General features: G+C 32.4%; 1 protein-coding gene across 3 annotated transcripts in view; it reads right to left on the bottom strand.

The window, feature by feature from the left end:
- Sec71 (ADP ribosylation factor guanine nucleotide exchange factor Sec71) overlaps positions 1-23,084 on the bottom strand; it is a 142,900-nt gene that overhangs the window by 9,806 nt on the left and 110,010 nt on the right. For all 3 annotated transcript variants that reach the window (XM_085809346.1, XM_035353086.2, XM_035353087.2), the window contains exons 24-32: positions 17,010-17,343; positions 16,793-16,923; positions 14,169-14,292; positions 13,805-14,079; positions 13,562-13,649; positions 13,068-13,356; positions 6,660-6,805; positions 5,168-5,351; positions 4,631-4,769 (exon numbers count right to left, since the gene is read on the bottom strand). In XM_085809346.1, coding sequence (XP_085665472.1) covers positions 4,631-4,769; positions 5,168-5,351; positions 6,660-6,805; positions 13,068-13,356; positions 13,562-13,649; positions 13,805-14,079; positions 14,169-14,292; positions 16,793-16,923; positions 17,010-17,343 — 1,710 coding nt within the window. The remainder of the gene's footprint in view (positions 1-4,630; positions 4,770-5,167; positions 5,352-6,659; positions 6,806-13,067; positions 13,357-13,561; positions 13,650-13,804; positions 14,080-14,168; positions 14,293-16,792; positions 16,924-17,009; positions 17,344-23,084) is intronic.

The raw sequence follows: 23,084 nt of genomic DNA, 5'->3' as shown, positions 1-23,084 counted from the left end.
CTTAGACATTTGGTACAGGCTTTCTCCCGTCATCTACCAAGAACTTGTGGCATCCATGCTTAGGTGAGCTGCAGCTGTTTTGCAGACCAAAGGTCGAGCAACACATTATTGAACAGGCAGTCATAATGTTTAGGCTCTTTAATACACACATACATACAAATACACACACACACACACACACACATATTAAATTAATTCACTGGGAATTTAAACATTTCGAAAAAAGTTATAAATAACGCTTTTCACAATTAACTGCATAGAGCTAAAAAATTCTGTACTGAAGTTAATTAGAAGAAGAAACCCTATTTTTCATTAATATAAATCCAAAATATTACATTAAATCTTTCTGTGAAAAAAAAAAAAAAGAGCATTAACTACCAAACATATTCTCTGGTTTTATATAACGAAATGAATGATTGTACTATTTTAAACCAAAAGGAGAATAATGTAGAAAGATACATAAAATTAGCAGCTTGTTAATATGTAAATAATTCTCTTTTCATATACAGCTTCTGTACTATAATTCTGGCTCTCCTTTTACTACCAAGCTAATTTTGTTTCCAAGTCCCACAACTGCGGTTGGGTGAAGACTTAATTTTGCTACCTTTATTTTCCATAACTTTGCCAGAAATTAAACTTATAGTTTAGCTTTTAATGTTTAAAACCACCGTAAGTATTCTTTACCATCTTATTGGTCTCTTCCTATTGCCTCACCACTACTTTTTGGCAAACCTAAATTTTGCTACTAGCACCATAAACTTGTTCTTGAAGAGTTTTCCTTTTTCCTGCCTAATTTCTCATCTATGCCATTATTTCAACAACCTTAACATGGTTTCTGTTCAAAGTACAGAGTCTAGTTTGACTATTTCCCAATATGAATAATTTTCACAAGAAATGGCAGTCTTGCTCTATACTTTCTATGTGTCACATTTGAAAACTGAAATACTGTGCCATTTTAATTTTGAACCCAAAGTTTTTGTTTCATTCAGTAATTTTATTAACATTTTCCATTTGGCTTATTTTAACTTAAGGGGAAGTATCCCACAATTTTCTCTTTTATACGGTAAATTTGACTGAAATTTAAGTTTTTGATATTTTTCTATAAAATTTGTTTTATAGGCTCTTAAACATTTGGCCAAATTAGTTACATAGAAAATTTTTGTAGGTTAAAATTACATGGTTATATTGACTTTCTCTGTAAACTGATATGTTGAAAATTAGATTTTTAATTAGCATTTTAATTTGTTTGGTTGACTCTTTGAGAGTGGGTGTAAATTACTGCATAATACTTAATTGTATAGAAAGTTTTATTTTTTTAATATTAATTTTGCTCAAAAAGTCAAGTTGAACAAAATGTGAATTCGGTAATCCTTTATTATTCATATTTTAATGTTTTAAATTATTAGCCCCTGAAGAGTTGATTTGAAGTATTCAAATACAATTAATTAATCTGCATTTTCAATTGAAATTAAAAAAAAAATATTAAAACTTCCTAATTTTTTTTCCTTTTGATTTGCATCTTATTTATCATAAAATGTAATAGATTCTCTTTTTTAAATTCAAATTAAAGATTTTTTCCAGGCTAGTATAATCTTTTTCTTATAATTCATAAATTTAATTTTTTTGTTTTTTCCCGTCCCCCCTCTCTCTACATATAAGGAAGGAAAGAGCTATGAGAAAAATTTCATATACATCTAAGAAAGCTGGTAAACATATAAAATATGTTTTAAAAGCTGAAGTTTAGGGAGGAAGTCTCAAGGTTAAGAACCACAGTTTTATTGTAATGCAGTGAATGGACTATGCAAGATGTGCAAAAATATAAAATAAAAATTCAGAAACAGATGCTCTGCTTTAACTCTTGAAGAAATAAAAGATACATGTAAACTGAGACAGTAATCAATATGAATTCAATTATTCATAAATGATTTCTAAAAGCAGAGAATAAATTCTTATCAATTCAATTTTCAAGTTTTCCTTCATACTTGAAAAATTTTAATGTGCGTGGTTTAAGCTTGGAATTATGAGCAATTAAAACACAAATCGCGTTTATAAAGCAAAAAATACATTTACTAACCTTACTGTGCAACACATGAGTATCAATATGGCTACTATACCATCATGTTGTGAGTTGGATTATCTATGAAAAGCACAATCTATGAAAGATCTATGTATATGTAAGACTGCATAATCAATTAGCAAAATGCTAGTTTTCATGCACAGTTTAATTTCTAATAAACACACAGTTTGTCTAGTACAAGGGTTCTCAACCAAGAAGGGGTGATTTTATAGTTTCAGAGGGGAATGTGGTCAGCCTTTTATTTAACAATAAAGTATTTAGTTTTAGTATTTATTAATATTTGCTATATTTTTCTTGTTTAATTTATAAAACACATTAAAAAATAATTATATTCAAAGAAATGTGTATTTATTTTTCGAGTTTTGGAAAGGAGGGGGATCATCTAGCAGTGGTGAAAAGGGTGCATAGGGCAAAGAAGTTTGAGAAATAGTGGTTTAGCATTTTGCATAGGCTCTATTCTGTAATACTCACAATTTTATCAATGAATTACATTTACAAATACAAATCAAGCTGGGCCAGCATGTAATATAAATCATCTGAAATGTGTATTTATTTTTCGAGTTTTGGAAAGGAGGGGGATCATCTAGCAGTGGTGAAAAGGGTGCATAGGGCAAAGAAGTTTGAGAAATAGTGGTTTAGCATTTTGCATAGGCTCTATTCTGTAATACTCACAATTTTATCAATGAATTACATTTACAAATACAAATCAAGCTGGGCCAGCATGTAATATAAATCATCTGAAATGCCAAACAAGTAGCCCTTCAGCTGCAACAATAAACCTTGACACACAAAATAAAATGCTCAATGAAAGTGCTATTTATTCTCCCTACAACATAAATAAAAGACCTGTCAAATATACGTCTTGTGTTCAGTATGGTTCATAGGAGTTTTAATGCATGAATTCAGCTACATAGATGAGAAAAATTCATTACATTTCTACTACTTTTATCACTAGGAAAAAATATGCATGTGCAATTTCAGAATACATTAATAATGCAATCAAGAGCAAATACAATGGTCTTATAAGAATAGAAGCTCTAGAAACGGATTTCTTTCAGTAACAGAATGAAGGTAATTTTACCTAGAACCAATTTTATTAATCTAGGAAAATATTAATGCAAAAATACCATTAAAAGTAATGTAATAATTTTCCCTTTTGGAACTTGGTAAATGAGACAGCTAACAGAAAAGATTGGCCTCTGTAATAAAGATTACAGAACACCTACAGAGGCCTCTAGATTGGCCTCTGTAGGTGTTCTTCAGAATATATTATTATACTGTGATGCATATACAGAGCAAGTCCAAGGTCTGAAATTCAACGGAGAATTCAACGAATCGAGATTTTGGAAATTTCCGAATCTTAGATTATCAATTTAAATACAGTAAGATGACATGCAAAAATTACAAAATTATGGAAGGTTGGTTGTGAACTAATGAAGCATTAACATCTGAAAATAACCAAAATCCCCCCCTCCACACACACACAAAAAGGCTTAATGTTAACATTTGTTTTATTAAATTCTCAAATGTAAGTTATTAGGGAATTTTTTAAACATATTAATACATTTTTTTAAAAAAATTAACGTTCTCTGTTTATTTAATATGTTAAAACTTTTTATTTAATTTAATGCTTTTCTGCCTATGTTTATGGAGGCATTTTTAAAAACATCTGCAGACCCATCCTCTCACAATACTGAAATGATCCACAAAGCAGAATTTATTCCAAAATATTTCAAGAATTCTAGGATGATCCTACTAGTGCACTATCTGATTAATGGATATGAAGTTTCACGGGGAAGGGTAAAATTTAGATGTTTTCTTTTACCAAAGCATTACCTTTGATAAATAATAGGCTTAGCAAAATAATAAACTTTATCAAATCAAGAAGAGTGCAGTTCACTGAGCTTAAGTTATCAGAACCTCTTTCTGGCTCTTTCCTGTTATGGCAAAAAAAAAAAAAAAAAAAAAAAAAAAAAAAAAAAAAGGGGGGGGAACTATTATGTACAACATTCCATTCAAACAAAACACTGTCTTTGGGATTCTCTTTTTGTGTACAAGGCTAGATAAGGGTAGAAAAATTCTTCCTCCACATACATTTAGGAACCAAAAGTGTAATTCACTATCTGGCAGGTGTTTAAAGCCAACATATGCAGCATGATTCAATGTTACTGCTGATAATATTTTTCAGAAGGAGAAAAAACACTACAACTAATTGGAACAACAATCGATTGACAGCACACCTGCTTTTGCTTGAGTATTATATTATCATGCACTTCTACACTATATGAGAAAAAGAAAAAAGCTTACAAAATATGGGATATCTGGATAATGGATCATCTCAGTTATTGGACATATGGATTTCAAACTTTGTACTATATAAAGAACACTATAAATTATGCTAAAAATTATACTTCACTAATTTATGTGAAGAAAGTAAACATCCTAAAAAGTTTTCCCATTATGTTAAATAAATAGCTGGAGCAAACTACACTTTCAATTTGCCTATAATTCAAACACATTAAATTTATCAAGATAATAAAATCATATACTTACAAAATAAGTTTCTGCTCAACTACCTCCCAGGAATCTCGTCTGGTCTCATCAGCGTAAATCCGGAATAAAATTCTAAGTGAGCAGGCCAAGCTATTGGACTCGTGCATTAACAACTCAGGCTTAACATTTCCTCTAAATCCTAAAGTGAGGCAGAGAAGTAACAAAATACGCAGATTTCTAATTTTATTATAGCTGATTACAACGCATAAGCAATATTTATAAAGAATTCCTTAACACTCATGAAAATTTAAAACTGTGATTCTAAATAATCTCAGTCATATTTTCATTTTACTTAAATAAGAAACAAACTCATATACAATGCTACTTTCTCTAATAAATCTGAGATATTTTCTTGATTGCAGATTAAAAAAAACTATTATCTGCAAGTTATTCGTACACAAGAAACAGTATATTGCGAGATGCATAACATACACCGATAAACTAATTATAAATGTTATAATGTACAAAATACACCAAATAATTAACAATTTTAACAAAGGCTTATTATAACAGAAATTTTCAATTAAATTTACTTACCTGCTTTCCACAACAGATTGCGCTGCTCATGATTTGAGTTAAATTTTTTTGCAAAGCGATGAGATTCCATGAGGCAATCAACTAATTTCAGAAGTTGTGAAGATGTTAAATGCGGATACATGCCCTCTGGTTCTTGCTGCATACTGTCATGCAACCAAAACTCATTATTTTCCCTTACCTCAGCCTAATTATGAAAATTTATATATTATATAAAAAAGTGAAATAGAGAAGGTATAATGTGATAAATACAATGAATATTTTTTACAGGATAAGATAGAAGAATATGTAATTTCACAGAAGACACTCTATCATATAGACTCAAACTGAGCAAAACTTCAAACTTATACAGACATTTGTTTATATAAAAACTACATGCTTTTCAAACAATACTAACAAATTGGCTCTTTTTAAGAAGATAGTAATTTTTAAAAAAATCCCCCTTTTAAAAGAGACTCATTTCAGTATTCCAAGAAATACATGGTTTTTCTATAAACAAACATCAACCAATCAATCAATTTTTATTAATCATTATAAAACAGAAACACCATTATAAAACAGAACACCATTAACACATTAAAATTCCCCCATAACTTTTGATGAAACAATTCCGTGAATTACATAAAACATAAAAATTTGACTTCTGATAACAACCATTATCTTATAAATCAATATCTATACTCATCAATGAATAGTCTATGATATGTCTGCATCTGCATGTGTGTAATTCCACGGTCTACAATGTAATTTATATGGCTGTGCACCCCATTCAACGTTTACTTCTAAATGATGTGAAGTAAGGGCTATCAAATTACAGGCTTCACTAGGGAAAAGGTTTTCCTTAATATACATAATTATTGGTACAATGCTTCTAAGGAGCCATAGTCAGAGCACAGCATAATTGCTCCTTTTCCATATTATTAAATGTAAGTACTGGTGTTTTACTGGGATTGAAATTCTTGGTTAAACTTTCAAAATACATAATCCATGCTTAAAAAATTACTCGAGTCACTTACAGGATTTCATTTGCCACAAACCGACCATTGTGCAATGAATACTTGACTGCACTTTACTTCAACCACCCAGTGATATTCCACAATTCATTTGGATGAAGTTTCACTGGCATTGCAACACAACGATTACTTTGAATATTTTTATTCATATTTACAACAGGAAACATCCAACTCACTTTATAGGACATGCTGGTATCTGGTTATGCATATTGATGTAGACTAAATGCATTTTCATATAATTTCCTTCATATTAGTTACTGGTTTCATATTCAAGTTCAATGAAAAGTTTTTATTTTAATGTAAATTAACCTTTTTGGCATATTTCCTACAATATCATTTTAGATACTATGACTTCAACATGATGCAAATTTAGAATGAAATTTTCCCCACTTCTTCAATAGCTCATATTTTTGGGAGGTACTTAAGATTTTCAAGACCACTGACAGTTTATCATTGTTCACTGGTGCATATGCAATTATTACCTGTGCTGCAGCAAGGTTCTTCTCATCTTCTTTTCGACTGGTTGCAGGGTAAAAAATTATATTATCAATTGCTTGAATAAGTTCCAACTGGACAATGCATTTTATTCTTAGTGAGGCAAAGAGTTTCTCATCATCATTTTCATTTCCTAAGGAAAGAGAATTTTTTCAACAAATGAGACAGATGGGAAAGAAAAATAAAAAATAAATAAATAAAAAAATAAGAGGTGAAACGATAAAGAAGAGTAAGATATGCATTGAACATTAAAAATAAATACAATAATAGTTTAACCAAAATATGTTGCTAAACAGCTCACTGAAAGTTAGACATTCTGAAAACATGATTATTTCTATCAGTGTGCTTCAAAATTAATTGAGCAACTTTTACAATATAAATCAACACTAAAACAAACACCTTTTATTATAGAATATGTTATATCATATGTTATGTGATTCAAAGTTGAAGGGTAATGCTTCCCCATCCATCTTTCACAACACGTAGCCACAGGTGTGCATATAAAAGACATGTTTTGCATGCACCATCATTAGTCTTTTTATATTTGTTTAGTTTTTGCATTTTTTTCATAGTTAATCTTTGTGGCGCTTTTCAGCTGTGGCAAGGCTTCATTTCTTAGCTATATATTCATTGATTACAACTAGTGACCGAACAGGAGATCTCTTAAAATTACCAAAATAACTTCAAGCTAAAAGATAACAACAGTGCTAACAATGATATCAATTCTTTATTTCTGCTTTCCACTTCAGACTTAATTATACAGTGCAAAGTCCTTAATCCCGACGTCCATAATCCGGACCCTCAAAGCTACAAACTTTTGGTGCATGCGCATAATACGTTTACGCATGCGTGTTTAATGTATAATGGATGGTAAGCTAGGCTAAAATTATCTAATTATCTATTTCAGTTAATGTTACAGATTGTGTTGTTCCTTAATCTTCTAATTGGATCCGGCTTATTATTTATTGCAGACTGTTAGAGCAATATATTGCAGACTGTTAGAGCAATTTTATAAAAAGTAAGCTTGAAATTTCGATTATGTCAAAAAGAGTTTCCGATTTCGAAGCTACCAAAGGATCTACAAAGCGAAAGCATGTGTCGATGTCCATCAAACAAAAAGTGGAATTGCTTCAAAAAATGGATAAAGGCCTATCCTTTGTTTCTCTAACCATTCCGAAATTGGTTTATCAATTTCACGCTGCTCAGCGACGCCCCGCAATGAACTGGAAGTTGATTTGTGAGCACTATCCTCATCTTCAGGGCAGAGGTTTTTATTTTATTCGGCTTATAATTCCTTATTAAATGCAGTATTTCATCTTGACGTACTCCATCTTTGATATGATTTAAATCAAATTCCTCATCATTATAAACATCACAAATACACATCAAATAGTTTTCTGGTTGCAACTTTCTAATTTTGACCATGTGTAATGTATGCTTTACACATGCACGCGTTGAAAGAAATGTTTAAAAAGTAAACAAATAAATATTAAGCTTTTTTTTTTTTTTTTTTTTTTTTTTTTTTTGTAAATTTTGATTCCCTTTAGATCATAATTGCTCTTTATTTCATAAATTACGGTTTAATATTTTTTATTTTATAATTTCTGCATGTCATCTTACCAGACTTAAATTGATGATCTATAATCCGGAAAAACCCCTAATCCGGAATCGCCGAAGTCCCTACGAGTCCGGATTAAAGACTGTACTGTATTATCTCTTCAATGACTTGATTTTCACTCAATCCAGATATATTAGTTTATATGACATTTGTTGTTAAACTGTCATATTCATCTTTTGTATACAAACGGCACCTTGGAATAGATCGTTACACAAATAAGAAGGCAGATCTCATCATCTGTCTTTGCACTGCAAATGGCACCACATGTGAGGAATAGGAAAGCACCCTCAAGTATCTCAATGCTTTATGTGTGACTATACATCATTTTATGATGAAAGTGTTTGCTTTGGTATGTTCCAGTTTTCCTTAAAATCTGTTCCATTCATTCTGCAGAGTATCAGGCATATACAGTACACATTGGTAGTATCTATACATGGCATTTTATAGAGTACAGTCTAATACCGAAAATCTGCCAACTCCTGAAATCTGCGTTGCCTCTCAGAATGTAAACATTCAGTTTATAGGTTCCAGAAACCGCAACATTGAGTATGAAATATAGGAGAAAAAAATACTTACCGAATAATGACGTCATAATTACCGAATAATAGTGAGTCAAAACGGAAATACCAAATTATTGATATAAAAACGTTAAAAAAAATAAGTTCTTTTCCCTCTAATCTGCATCGATGTAAAAAAGCAGATGATTCACTCAGCTCTTTGTTCAAGTTCACGATTCACGTTGTTGTATTTTCTGAGCTTTGTTATTTCATTTTACGAGATTGTTTAGTGCTGCCTTTTTTTAATCCGGATATTTTGTGGATAAATTAAGAATATTTTTAATTTCAGCCCTTTTCAATACAATGACAGATAAGAAACGCACTCGTGATTTTACTGCTTGCAACGTTGAAAAACGTAAACACGTTGCATTCATGGTAACGCAAAAAGTGCAAATTCTTGCAAAAGATTGAAGCAGGTGCTACTCCGCGATTTATAGCAGAATGGTATGGAATTGCGACACGATTGTGTATGATATACAGAAAAATAAAAAAAAGCTGCTGAAATTTTACAGCAACAGTGATTCTAATACCGGAATCCGATACCGGAAATCTTTGCATGAGGCGAAATCGGCAAACCTCGATGCTGTGTACATATAATACAATGAATAATATAATCAATTTATGTATGTAATAATAATTTAATGCATATAATAAATTAGTGCAATAATGTATACAATAATTTAATTAAATGTATCTAATACGCATTATTCATTTTGCACTTTTAGTTCGAATATTATGCTTTATCTTTTCTGTCCTGAAATCCGCACAACCTTTGGTCCCAAGCTTTGCGGATTTCTGGAATTGTACTGTAGTACCAGTAAATATGACAGTACACGCTTGTCTTTTTAATAAATGATGTAGAACTGGGCATTGAAAATTTACGACTGAAGAACTTGTCAGGCTCACACCATGCACATGTACAATGCATGAAATCATTTGGTAGAGAGCTAAAAACAAATAACCAGTTCTATGCATATTCTGAATTTATTAACATTTTTTTATAGTAGAAAAATATTAAATGGTTTTTTTTTATAGAAAAATGCAGAACTTATGCAATAAGCATCTTACAAAGTAAAACTGAGGCATTTTATATCCAGAAAAGATTTTTCAATTGCTAGCTGAATGTAGAAATACAACTTCTGTCTGGAAAGTTCGGTGAACAACATCACAGTGTTTACAGTCATAAGAGAGAGCAACTGGCGTTACTGAACTAGTTCCTGAATGGCAGCACTGTGAGTGTGTTTATCATGTGGAAACAGCTCATTGTAAAGTGAAGGTATTGTGTGTGTGGTCAAAACTCAAAATGGATCAGAGAACATGCTGCTTTGTTTCAAACTTGGAAAATCAGCAAAAGAGGCTCATGAAATGCTGATCACAATTCACGAAAAACATGCTGTGACCCTGAAATGCATGTATGAGTGCTTTCTCGAAATGCTTCCGAAAATGGCCCTCTTTCTGAAGTGGTCAGCCTGCAACTGCATGCACAACGTACAGACAGTGAAGGAACATTTGGCAAGGGATCATAGTGTGACAGTGTGAATGATAGTGGAAAAAGTGGGAATTGGTCCGAGACAGTTCTCATAGTGATCCACACTTTGACACGAGAACAAATGGAATTTTGGCTTGAGGCCAGTAAAGACTTCATGAACATGGTAGATCAAGAGCCAAATTTCCTGAAAACAACTGTCATGGGTGACGAGACCTGGTGTCTGAGGCACAACCCCGAAGGCAAGTGCCAGAGTATGGAGTGGTGGAGGTCCAGGGTCGCCAAAAAGCAAGGAGATGCAAAGTGAGAAATCCTGCATCAAGACAATGCTCTGGTGTCCTTCAACTCAGGATTTCACCCATAAAGAATTCCTCCCTGATACAACCATGTTAAATGCCACTATGCAGATGAAAATATTGAAACAGCTGCTGCAACGAAGCAAGGAGGTATTCTTCCAGTACGAAAAGCACGGCACAACTCCAGTTGCCTTGCTCCATGACAATGCCTAGTCACACACTGCCTTTCTGGTGCAGCAGTTCCTGACCAATGGGGAAGTTGTGTCCCTAAATCATCCACTCTACTCCCCAGATATTTCTTTGTTCCCCAAACTGAAATCAGCTCTGAAAGGCCAAAGGTTTTTAGACATTTCAGACATCCAACGCAATGCTACGATCCAGCTGAAGGCCATCCGTAAAAATGACTATGCCAAGGGTTTCCAAGATTTATACAGCCATTCCTAGATGTACTTTACCAGCAGTGGGGATTGCTTCAAAAAACAGCAACAGCTGTTTTACGTAAGACAACAATCCATTGTATCTATAGACACATCCACTTAACTTTCTGGACAAAGGTTGTACTTCATTACTTTACTTACAGAATTATAATAAAATTTACTTTGCTAAGCAACAGAAAGACTTTAATGCAATTCTTGCAAAGACTCCTCAACAATTATTACTACTTTTGGCACAATAAAGTACCTCACTACAAAATTTTTTTTAATCAATGCAGATATGCTTACTTATATCACATAAAAGATCTGGCTTACAGTAGTAGCAAAAAATGTCCGAATTCCTCCCTGCATTGTTTATGACTGTTTCAAAAATTAATGTAAAGGTCTTTTATGAAAGCTTTTTTTCAGCACTAATAGTAAACAATTAATGGCAAACAGAAGCAGTAATTCATTTCCGAAGTAACCTTGACGAATTTCTGAAATGTGCTGTTACACCAGTTCATAAAATTTTTGCTTTGAATACGCAATTAAAAGAGTTTTTTTGGGGAGAGAGAGCACATGACATGATACTCTAAATGCGTATTTTACTGATTTTTAAAAGGAGTAGGAAAATTTCTTATATCCCCACTTTTCTTTATGGGGGGGGGGAGAAAACAAGGCAAAATTTTAAACAAGAAATTAAATAATTTAAAAACATTTGACAGAAAATTTTGAATTAAAGTACTGTGCAAAACTTAAAAAGGATGAAGTGACAAAAGTAATGTAATGTAATGCGACACATGAGAGAAGAACCAAACAGATATCTGTTGAAATTATTTCTTTTCCCCTCTGATGCAGTAAATTTTTCCTTTATTTTTCATTGTCTGTCGCCGACTAGGTCACATGACCGGCGACAGAGAAAGAATGTAATAACTCTTTTAATTTAGCTTGAGAGTGATGCTTGAAATGAGCTTTCTTGGTTGCATGGTGGTAATACGCAATTACAATATTGTTTTTCATATATTTAATCTTGGCCCTATGATGGGTAATTTTATACTACATGTAAATTTCATGTTTAAATAATGTATATATTGTAAATAGTTTCTTCATTAAATCTTACTGTATTTCAATTTGAAACTTTCCCAACTTCTTACAAAAGTTAATCGTGAAACGTGATCAATGTCAGTTCAAGCAAATGTATCAGTTAAACTGAAACTATAACATGGTGGTAAGCAATTATAGATGCTGAGCCTTTTCCCCATTTCATAATGAAATATATCTTTATGAACATTTAAATGATTTGACTTGCAGTCAAAGAGTTCAGTATTAAAGTCAGCATTTCTACCTTTGGAACAAAAGTAAGCTGTACCAAATAGCTGTAACAGTCAATTCACCTAAAACCCATCTGAGAAAAGAAAACTAAGTACTGTTATAGACCAAGACACATTAATACTTCATTCGAAAAACATGACAAAATAAATGCACTTAAGTCCAAGATATACATAGCCAGACAGGTACACAAAGGCAGCTTTTTTTTTTTTTTTTTCAAATGACCAGTATGATACGTTTTGTTAACATCACAGGCAACCTGCCTGTAACAGAATTTATCTCATGCAGAGAGCATAAGCCCCATTTCCATGCAAAATCTGCTTTGTCCTTAAGTTTAGCGCGGAATGTGTAACTTAAACTAACCCAAAGCAATCCTTATTTTATGATTTGTGGATATCAACTCAAATATCCAAATTTGGCAAATTTCAGCACTAAAGTAAAATTCTGAAATATCTTCACTTTCTGCTATCCCACCATTAATCAAAAAGCTCATGAGAAGATTACAGTTTCAAACTGATAAGCAATGACAACTTTTTTATCTAAGTTTCAAATGTAGCTATTTCCACATAGTTACATTGCAAAATTAATACAGTATCATAAGTGCTTTTCAGAGGAGCTCATATGTATGATGGAACCAATCGCATGAAAAGAGTTAAACATTAAAGCTTAGAAGAAAATAAAATTCAATAATTATACTTTTTACAACGGACGGACTACCATCAAAACTTCTTTTTTCACCAGGAAGACTACTCTGATTTTCCAGCTTGTCTGGAGTAATATGTTGGCGACTCTCAATGAGTGTATGTACTTTTTCGACTTTTTCAGGTACAGGATGAATTTGTTGCTGAAAATCCACTTCTCCAAGGTTTTGAAAATTACTACCACCCTTTTCAGTAGTGCGATATGCAACTTTTTTCTCAACAGCACTTTCAGAGGAAGTCAAAGTTTTTATTCTTTCACCTGAACTAGTACTGGACTTCAGGCACTGCAAATATAAAAATCCATATGACTATTAATGTACATAAATTTGCAGGCTATTATACACATAACTGTGTGAAGTTATCATAACAGGACTAAATCTAAACATCAATGATTTCTTCTTTAATAAATTTAAATACTTCTTTTGCATTTTTAATCTGACATACATTCACACAATTGGGATTATCATGTTTGCTTATTTTAAAACTTACTTTATTATCTTTTTCCAAAGTTTTGCTTTCAATAGCTGCAGTAAAATCACTTTTCTCACTTTCAGAAGAGGACTTCCAGGTTAGCAGACTGCAAATTTCAAAAATAAGATTTTGATGCCTTTTTTATTGTCATTATTAACATCTTATTAGCATTAGACATTTTGCACAATTAACAGATTTCCAGAGTCAATATGTAAAAAATAGTCAAAATCAAAATTTTGAGTATTTGATAAATTTACTTACGCTGTTGGAAGAGTTATATTAAAAATTTCCAGCATACAATCACAGGTTTGATCCCACTTATCCTTAGAAAACTTTACTCCATTAGATATGACTAGATTTTCCAAGCAATTTGTACCTGACCTTGCAAGCTGCTCATTGTCTTGTTGCACACATAACTGCAACTGGCTGTACAAACTGTCAAGCATTAGTTCATTTAAAACTTCATAATACTGGGTGAAAACATCGACAACTGAATAAAGGGCATGATTACACGTAGTAGTCATCCACTCATTTTTCTGGGGAAAAAAAAAAAGAGCTGAGATCAATTTTAGGAAGCAAACAAAAATTTTAAAGTCTGGGAAATACACGTGACAAAAATAATTACTTCTGTTTGCTGTAATTTCATATTGTCAAATATTCGGAAAATTATTTTAAACAGATCCATCCACCAATTGGGTTTATACAGCCAACCATATGTCTTCACAATCTCAAACATCACTGTTAAAGCTCTAAAAAATATACAAACAAAAATTTATTAATTAGGTAATATATGATAAAGCATATATAAGGTGTTTACTTATGAATAGAATCACATGTGAGATACATTTCTAAAGGTTCAGCTCCTGGAAACTGAATACAGGATAAACAACCAATATTTCACGACTTTATCCATTTGGCATCTGGTACATCCAGTGTACACAGATGTATTTTTAACATAGAACTACACCAAATTCTGGCCAAGTAACAAAAATTGTAATTTATCTTGTCCTTTTAAGCATTCCAAAACACTTTGTTGTTTGACTTCTGAATTAGTATTCCAAACACTTCAAACAGAGATACTATTTCCGAGCAAAAACAAATAAAACACAAATTAATTTTTATCCACCAAAATAAATTTTAGTTCATATGTAATTATTGAAACATAACGTAATGAGACACACCAGTATATTCAGCAGACATAGTAAGAGCAGCTGTTACATTTCAGACAAATTCATGAACTTCAACTCTTCACTATCATGTTTATCTTTAAATATATAATAGCACCAACTTAAATTGGTTCCCACAAACTTATATTAATAACTGCTGACCTCCTGAAAGGAAAGCAGGATGAATGTTATTAGCCTGCAAAAAGATTGCAACAATTTGGTAGAAAAATACTCCAACATTGAAATGAACATACCTTAACAGCTGAACGGAGCAAAAAGGAGCATGACTGTTATTCCCCATCATCTGGTCATTCCACCTGTGACATATTTGGCAAGTTCCAGATAGCACGTTACAGAGAGATATTTAGTGACAAAATGGAGTGTGTTATCACAACCTTAAAATTTCAACTGGCATCTGGAAGTCATGTCAGTAGTTGCACCATTCACGGGTATTCTATCTACACTTGGATTCTACTGGCAAACTGGACCACATACGCCAATAATCACTAAACTGAATGCTCGGTCTTAACATTGGAAAAGTATCATGTGAAGTGATGGATCCGCTTATATATTGTCAGGGCAGGCTCCAGCATTTTCAGTATCCTAAGCAAATACAGTTCATGTCCCATGAAAATTACGGTAAAATAAATTGTCCCTTGTGAGAACAATTTAGCTGGCACACTCTGAAAATTAGTGATCTAAAGCTGCTTGTGCTGCCTATGCCTGAGCCAGTTTTGCATATTGTGGCCTCTTTAATGGAAACAAATGTGTGTGAGTGTTACACAACTAATACATTGTTTCCACTGTGAATTTTGGAGAATAAAGATTAGGTAGGGGAACTGTTCTTGGTTTAATCTTAGATCATTGGTTTTTGTACCTTTAACATGGAAAGCTGAGGGATATGAGACAAAACTGTATTGGACAAATGTGCTACCCACCTAGGAACAATAATTTGGGATTGGTCCTTATCGTTATCCGCAAAATGAGTCAGCTGTTTATAAAGTGAAAGCCAAAAGGGGTTTGAGGAAATAGGAATAAACTTGACCAATGGGACAAAAAGCCCAAATTTCAAACAAATCGACAATCTCTAGAATAAATTACACCATCTCTAGAATAAATCTAGAATAAATAAGCACCATCTGAGAGCTATATCATCAGCCCTAACCTGGTCAGCATGTTGCAAAAAGACCGAAAGGGAAAAAAAAAAAAAAAACCCTGTAAGTATCTACTGTGCATTTTTTTTTTTTCAATGGGCAGATGCTATGATGGCAGGCGTGCATCATAACATCACCACACAGCTACCAGTGAAACAATTTTCTGTGGCTGTCTGGCTGGCAGCAACCCAGTGCTGATCTCTGACCAAAAATCACAGAAAAGGTGGTGTATATATTTTTTAACAGTTTAGATGTGATCTAAGAGAAATTTTAGCCAAACAGAGATCTAAAAACTCTATTTGGAAGCTGATGCCATAGAACTCTTGTATTCTCATTATTAGAAATTCAGGTTTGTGATGATCCGGAATTTCTGAATCAAAGAGTTCTTGGAAAAAACTGACTCATAGGACAGCTAAGAAACTAAATGAAGAATTAAGCTTCCTGGATGCTGGGATAATGATATGCGATTAGCTAAACAGCAAGTCACAACACATAGAAAATAAATAGAAAGACTCTTATGCAATTTGAAGAACAGAGGATTGGGGACAGATAAGGTTTTTGTTGGTTCATGCAATGGATTTTTTTACAATCTTCAGATATTTCCTCATAATTTTGAAGTCTATTCATACTAAATTTTTATTAAGTATAAATGAAAGGTAATTTTTTAAGGGCATTAACCCTCTGATATTTTAACATTAACAAAATTTCCTGTTCACTTGATCAAGAAGCAAATTATTCTATAACTTCTATACAGAAAATTCTTAAACAATGCAACAAAAGACAAATTTAAATGCCATCAAATATAAATGAGAAAATTTAGAGTGGAAGAAATCAAACAGAGCACAAACACCATATGAATTTGAAAAAAGAATCTGAGCAGAATAGCAGATGCTTACATGCAAATAATAAGAGGACAGAAAATGTCTTACCTCGTTCTTACATCTAGTTTACACCTGCTGACAATATATGACAATTCAAACAGAATAGGAAACCAGCCACGCACCCAAACCCTGTCACCTTCTGGTACACTCAAATCTTCAGTATTATGTTCACTAAACATCTAGATTGAAAAACTTGTTATCAGAACTCAATGTGGCTATAAAAATATAAAAGGCACTTTTACAAAATGAATAAATGTAATATTACTTGTGGTTCATCAGCTGCGTATTTAGCACAATGTCGTATCAAGCGGATAGCTTCCATGCTTGTATCAGGAAAACTAGCATTACAAGCAAATTCACTCAGACATTTGATTGCATCTTGAAAAGAATCAATAAGAGCAGGAAAATATTTATCATAAAGAACAGTGATGATCTTTCCTGTTGTCTGAAAAGCTAGTTCTACTATAGCCTCTTGATCATCAGCTGCAGCCAAATGAAAAACACTAAATATGTTCTTCCATCCAGATTTTATTTTTTGTGCTTGTGAATTTACCATCTGAGCAATACACCGAACGACCATATCTCTGATAGCTGGTGATCTAAAGGGGACAAGAAGACAATAGGGAAAATACATTAAACTCTGTAAATATACAAACATCATCACTACTGTATTTATCTAAATAGTTTCATTAGAAAGACTTTCTCTAACTCATTAAAAATAATAGAATGTTACTGAGATTCATTTAAAGACCCATTTTATCTAAGTGCTCAGCAGTTTTTCATATGCATTGCACTCTCAAGGAAAAAAAAAAAAAAAAATCATACATAGTTTACATCATTGAACTATCTAAAATATGTCAATCACCCCTGGTATTACTGTTTGAGAAGCAACTGCTTAGGAATCCATCAACTACAACTATAATGATTCTTCATAGCATTATAACAGTCTATCAATAAGTTAGTATCCGATGACTTGTGCTGAAAATATTATTGCTGCATCTGTCAGGACCAACTTTCAGGATGATAATGCACATCTGCACATGAATATCTTCAGCGAATACTAGTGTAACATCACAACCTTCTCTTTGCAAGATAGATCTCCGGATCTTTCCCCAACTGAGCATGTGCGAGTCAGTTAGGATGTTGTTCGTATGCATCTGGCAGCACTCCCAAATATACTGAGCAATTACAGAATATCTCGCAGGAAATTCTAGAAGACAATATTTAACATTTCTACAAGTCCATACCAAGACTAAATATCCTCATATACTCATATACTGTATTCTATTGTATCATACTAATATACAATAGAATTTCAACAATCAGTGACTGCATAACCCACAGATACCTGTACTGCATTGATATTTGCATGTAAACATGGAAAAAAATTTCAATTTTCAGAAAACTCAGCATGGTAAATTTAATGGCAATTTTTCCTATAATGTACACTGCTCAAAAAAAAAAAAAAAAAAAAAAAAAAAAAAAAAAAATGGGACAGTCCTATATCTCCCGATCTACTGGGCCGATTGACAAAATTCAAATTGCGTTCTTCATGTCTCGAAAGCGCGACTTAGGATATATATTAGATTTATACGTAGCACTATTCTAACATAGGTATTTTGATACAAAATCGGACTTTTTCTGAAATAACATACCAATTTTTTTACATATTTCGATTCTACGACTCAAATTACGCCTAAATACGAAATTTTGTAAAACTTGGAGTGAAAATTACGGAGAAATTCACAAATTTATGTTGGCACTTTTTTTGTCAGTTTGCGCCAAGAATACTTCACTTGGCGAACTTCTTAATATATGGCAACCTAGTTTCCTTAGGAAAAAAAGTCACCATCGTTCCTTTTTTACAAATAATATTCTTTATATTATATTTTTAATTATAACTTATTATTTTAAGTAATTTTTTCTTTTCGAATTTCATTTTAATTGTTTAAGTTGCACGTTTTTTTTTTTTTTTTTTTCGAATAACTGTTTTAAAAATTTCTATTTACCTATTCGAACTGCGTAAATAAAGGTGCAGCGTTTATTTATTTATTTTTTTCAAATAGTTTTCTTTATATATATTTTTCGTCATAGCTATTATTTTAGGTCATTTCAAAATTTTTATACTTTTATTTTAATTGTTTGTGTTGCATTGTCTCTTCAAATAATTGTTTTAAAATTTTCTATTTATTTCTTCGAACTGAGCATTTTGAATATATTTATTAATATCAATTTTCCAGAATTTGATTTTATTTATTTGAACTGATTTTTTCAGAAGAATACTTTGTAACCCAGACTACGATGCGTTTGAAAACTGCATACTATATTAAAAGAGAAAATACAGTAAAGCACAGTTTTACACACCTTTCAATGTTCCGTTCAGAAAAAATATATATAAATAAGAGAGATGTATAACCGATATTTTAACTTAGGATGACTTGCATACACTGCTTTAAACAGTTTTATCATTGTGCCCATTGCTTTACACAATTTTATCCTACATTTGGTTTCTTAAAATGTTATTCATATTTTAGTCAAATATTTTATTTTTGAAATCGCAAGAATCAAATATCATAAGATTGAAAAGTTTTAAATTTAAAAAAATACGAATACTAAATTTTACGAAAAAATTTATTTTTCTTCTCTGTTTCTTTAAGCATTCTGAAAGTATATTGAAAAGTATCCAACTTTTCGAAGCATTTTGGTATTTCTGACAATCATTTTAAATAAAGTTATCGCCTTCCATTTCATAAAGGCCCACAAATGGCCGAGCGGTAAAGTTGCTGAACACTGGTAGTTCACTCCGGGGTTCGAACCCCGGTAAACGGGCTGGTTGCATGGGCGTTTTCGTGGATTTTCTCATGTGTACCGCGTATGACAGCTGGTTTCCCTTAGAAAGTTCTTCACGAAGTATTTCGTCAGAGCCTTTATCAGTCTTTAGAGGCTAAACATTTTGAAGGTATGAGATGAAGGGAAAGACTGGTTTCATCAAAAGGTTTTGGTTTATTTTATTATGACAAAGCACACTACGGCTATCTGCCTAAGGGTCGGGATGCCTTCCTGGAGGACTTTCTAAGGGAAACTGGTTCGCATACACTTACACATGGGGAAAACCACGAAAACGTCCATGCAGCCAGCCCGTTCGCGGGATTCGAACCTTGGACCGAACTACCAGTGTTCATCGAATTTACCGCTTGGCCGCTAGTTCATCAGGAAGGGAAAAAAACATCTTTAAGTGACATCCACATACATCACTGGATAAACTCCTGAATCTTCAAATAATTCAACTGAGGAAATCATGGGATTCACCATTTATGATACGATATGATGTTCTATAACGTAATTTACACAACCATATAGTTTAAAACCAGTCGCTCTTCACTTTAATCTGCAATGATATCGTTTTGCCTTTTCTGTTAACACAAGCTCAATTGATGGTATTTGCTGGTGTACTCGTCCAAGTGTTTTCTCTTTGAACACCTAAATTCTTTGAAGTATATCCTGAAAGTATATTCGAAAGCATCCAACTTTTTGAACATCTTGGTACGTCTGACAGCCAAATTTCCCTGCAAATTTTTGCTTACTTTTCTCCCTAATTTTCTTCTTTCCTTCTACAGTTATTTTCAGTGCTCACACAAGAAAATTAAGATTTTTCGACTGCTAGACTTCCATACATTTTGCATTCTTGTCAATTTTTTAAAATATCAACTATATGAATTGCGTTTCAGCTAAAGACAGCTTTTCATTTTCTAGTCATTTTAGCTATAAATAAAGTTTAAAGCGAAGTCCAAAGGATAAATAATTTAATTAAAAGATTTTTGCTAAATGACAAAGAAATAAAACAGTCCAGCAGGGTTTATTCTGTACCACAGAGTAACCCGATTCTTATATCGGCTGAAACAATCTAAATCATATTAAAGATCATGTTTTTTTATACAATATATAACGCGAGAGAAAAAATTAGCTTCTTAAAACATGCTTTCTAAGAGAATTAATATACAAATTTATATTTATATATATATTTTTTAAAGTTGGGACTTGAACCAAACTGTCAGACTTTTAAAGCTTATTTTACATGGTGGTTATTATTAAAGTTCCACTTTGAAATGGTCATAAAAGGAAAACTACCGGACCAAATGTTATCAAACTTGAGAATCGTGTAACAAAAGGTTAAGTTAGATTCCGACCCATATTTCGTTTAACAATATTGCATACAGCGCCATTTCCCTCCCTGTTGGTGAGGTTTCGAACTTCCTTTTTTTCGCGGAAAATAAATTCCCATGACCTCCTTTACACGATTTCCAAGTTTGATAACATTTGATCCAGTAGTTTTCCTTTTATGACCGTTTCAATGTGGAACTTTAATTATAACCACTCTGTATATTATTAAATTTTAATTTGAAGCTATGCATTATATGTATACTATGCGTAAAGTTTTCGCTTTTATGGAAAAATAAAAAATCGAAGCAAATATACTTAGTATAATGGACCAAAACTGAAAACATTTCCCCTCCCTCCGAAAATAAAATATTGAAATTTTGAACTTGAATTTACTGGGTTATCGAAATATTTAATTTGACTTATCTTCTAAGTCCTAGTTCCGACAACAATTCCGTCAAAAATTCCGAATTACTTAAGCTGAAGTAAAAGATTTAGTACATATTCACTGTATGTTAATAAAGTAATCAGAGTGTAATAAAAATAGATTATAGAATTTACGCTGATGTAACTTTTTGTCTGACTGCGCAACATGTAATGGAAGAGAAGTTTTGTATTTTTTAATTATGCCTACAGTGTTTTTTCGGTGAAGCTATTATTTTTAAATGAACTAGAATTCCTTTTTGTAAAAATGTTTTTATTTATAAATGACAAATTTTAAAAAACTGATATAAAAAATAAGTAATTGATGTTGTTGTCTTGTCCATGTATTTCATGGAAGAATGGTTGCCAGAACCTCAAGGAGGTTGAACTTCTATATCTTCCCCAATTTTGAAGGAGAGCAACCAAGAGGGTGGTCCGAGAGTCTCGAAAACATGAACATTAACAAAACATTTTTGCGTATTGTAGCAAATTTAGACCCATCAAATTTAACGGAAGTATCAGAAATCATCTTAATGTACGAGCTCGAATCGCATGCCGAAAATGTGTCATATTAATTTTGTCTCTTCAATGTCAAAAAACTTTCCTTTGAGAGGCAACTTTAGTTTTTGAGAAAGAAAAAAAATCACAAGAAGACAAATTTGAAGATGCAGGACGATTGAATATACATACTTATTTTCCGATCACAAGCGGTTCTCCGACTGGTTATTGAATAATGAAAAGATGCATTGTCATGCAATACAAAACATTTGGAATACGTTTTCTGGCTGAATAACGTAAGATTAAAAGTCATCTGCTTAATTCACATCCATTTACAAGTCAACTACTCGGGCAATTGCAGAATCGTTTTGATCCTGAGCTTGTAAGACAAACCTAATATCACTGGATTTAAACACTTCTTTAATCTTCCGAGAACGTTCCTTCTTTAGCTCATATTCCAAGAATATTAAGTGAATACAATTATTGCCAAAGAAATTGAATATTCATTTGCACTACGGCTTGGTAGTTTACTAACGAGTTAACAAAACTTAAATTCTGCTTTTTGTGTCAAAGAATACAACAATATTTTAAATATTTACAAATAAAATATTAAATTGGAGATTTAATTGGAGCCTCATCAGTTGCCTAGCATTTGAAAAAGAAAATATTTTTAAATACTAATTGTTTGCTGCTCAGTCTAACCCAGGCTGCATGGTTGGTTTTCGTAGTTTTTTAGGTTCTCTTTACAAAGATTGCCTATGAAAGCATATTAATCAAATAGCTCCCATGTGCTTTCTATGTTAAAATAACCAACTAACCTAGTTTAAGCGCGATTTCCAAGTGAAGTTACTAGTAAAATCCGAATATTCATTAAAAATCCTGTAGTTAGCCAATCGGGAGTAACATGAAAGATACGGAACCAATAATTGAAATGCTGTTTCTTAACTTAGATGGTCATTCCTTAATTAAATAGCTCACCAACAGCCGAGCGGTAAAGACGCTGAACACTGGTAGTTCGGTTCGAGTTTTGAATCTCGCGAACGGGCTGGCCGCATGGGCGGTTTCGTATTTTTCCCCATGTGTAACGTGTATACGAGCCAGTTTCCCTTAGAAAGTCCTCCACGAAGGCATCCCTCCCTTTAGGCAGATAGCCCTCGTGTGCTTTGCCATAATTAAATAATCCAATTCAATCCTTAATTAAATATAATTGATTTGTAAATTCTACTAGAACTGACGGTAAGACTTGAAGTGGAAATAAGTA

This window comes from Stegodyphus dumicola, chromosome X2 (assembly GCF_044657685.1).
Source record: "Stegodyphus dumicola isolate Sdum_Otavi_A_Nest chromosome X2, ASM4465768v1".
NCBI lineage: Eukaryota > Metazoa > Arthropoda > Arachnida > Araneae > Eresidae > Stegodyphus > Stegodyphus dumicola.
This window is presented reverse-complemented; position numbering and strand designations above follow the sequence as displayed.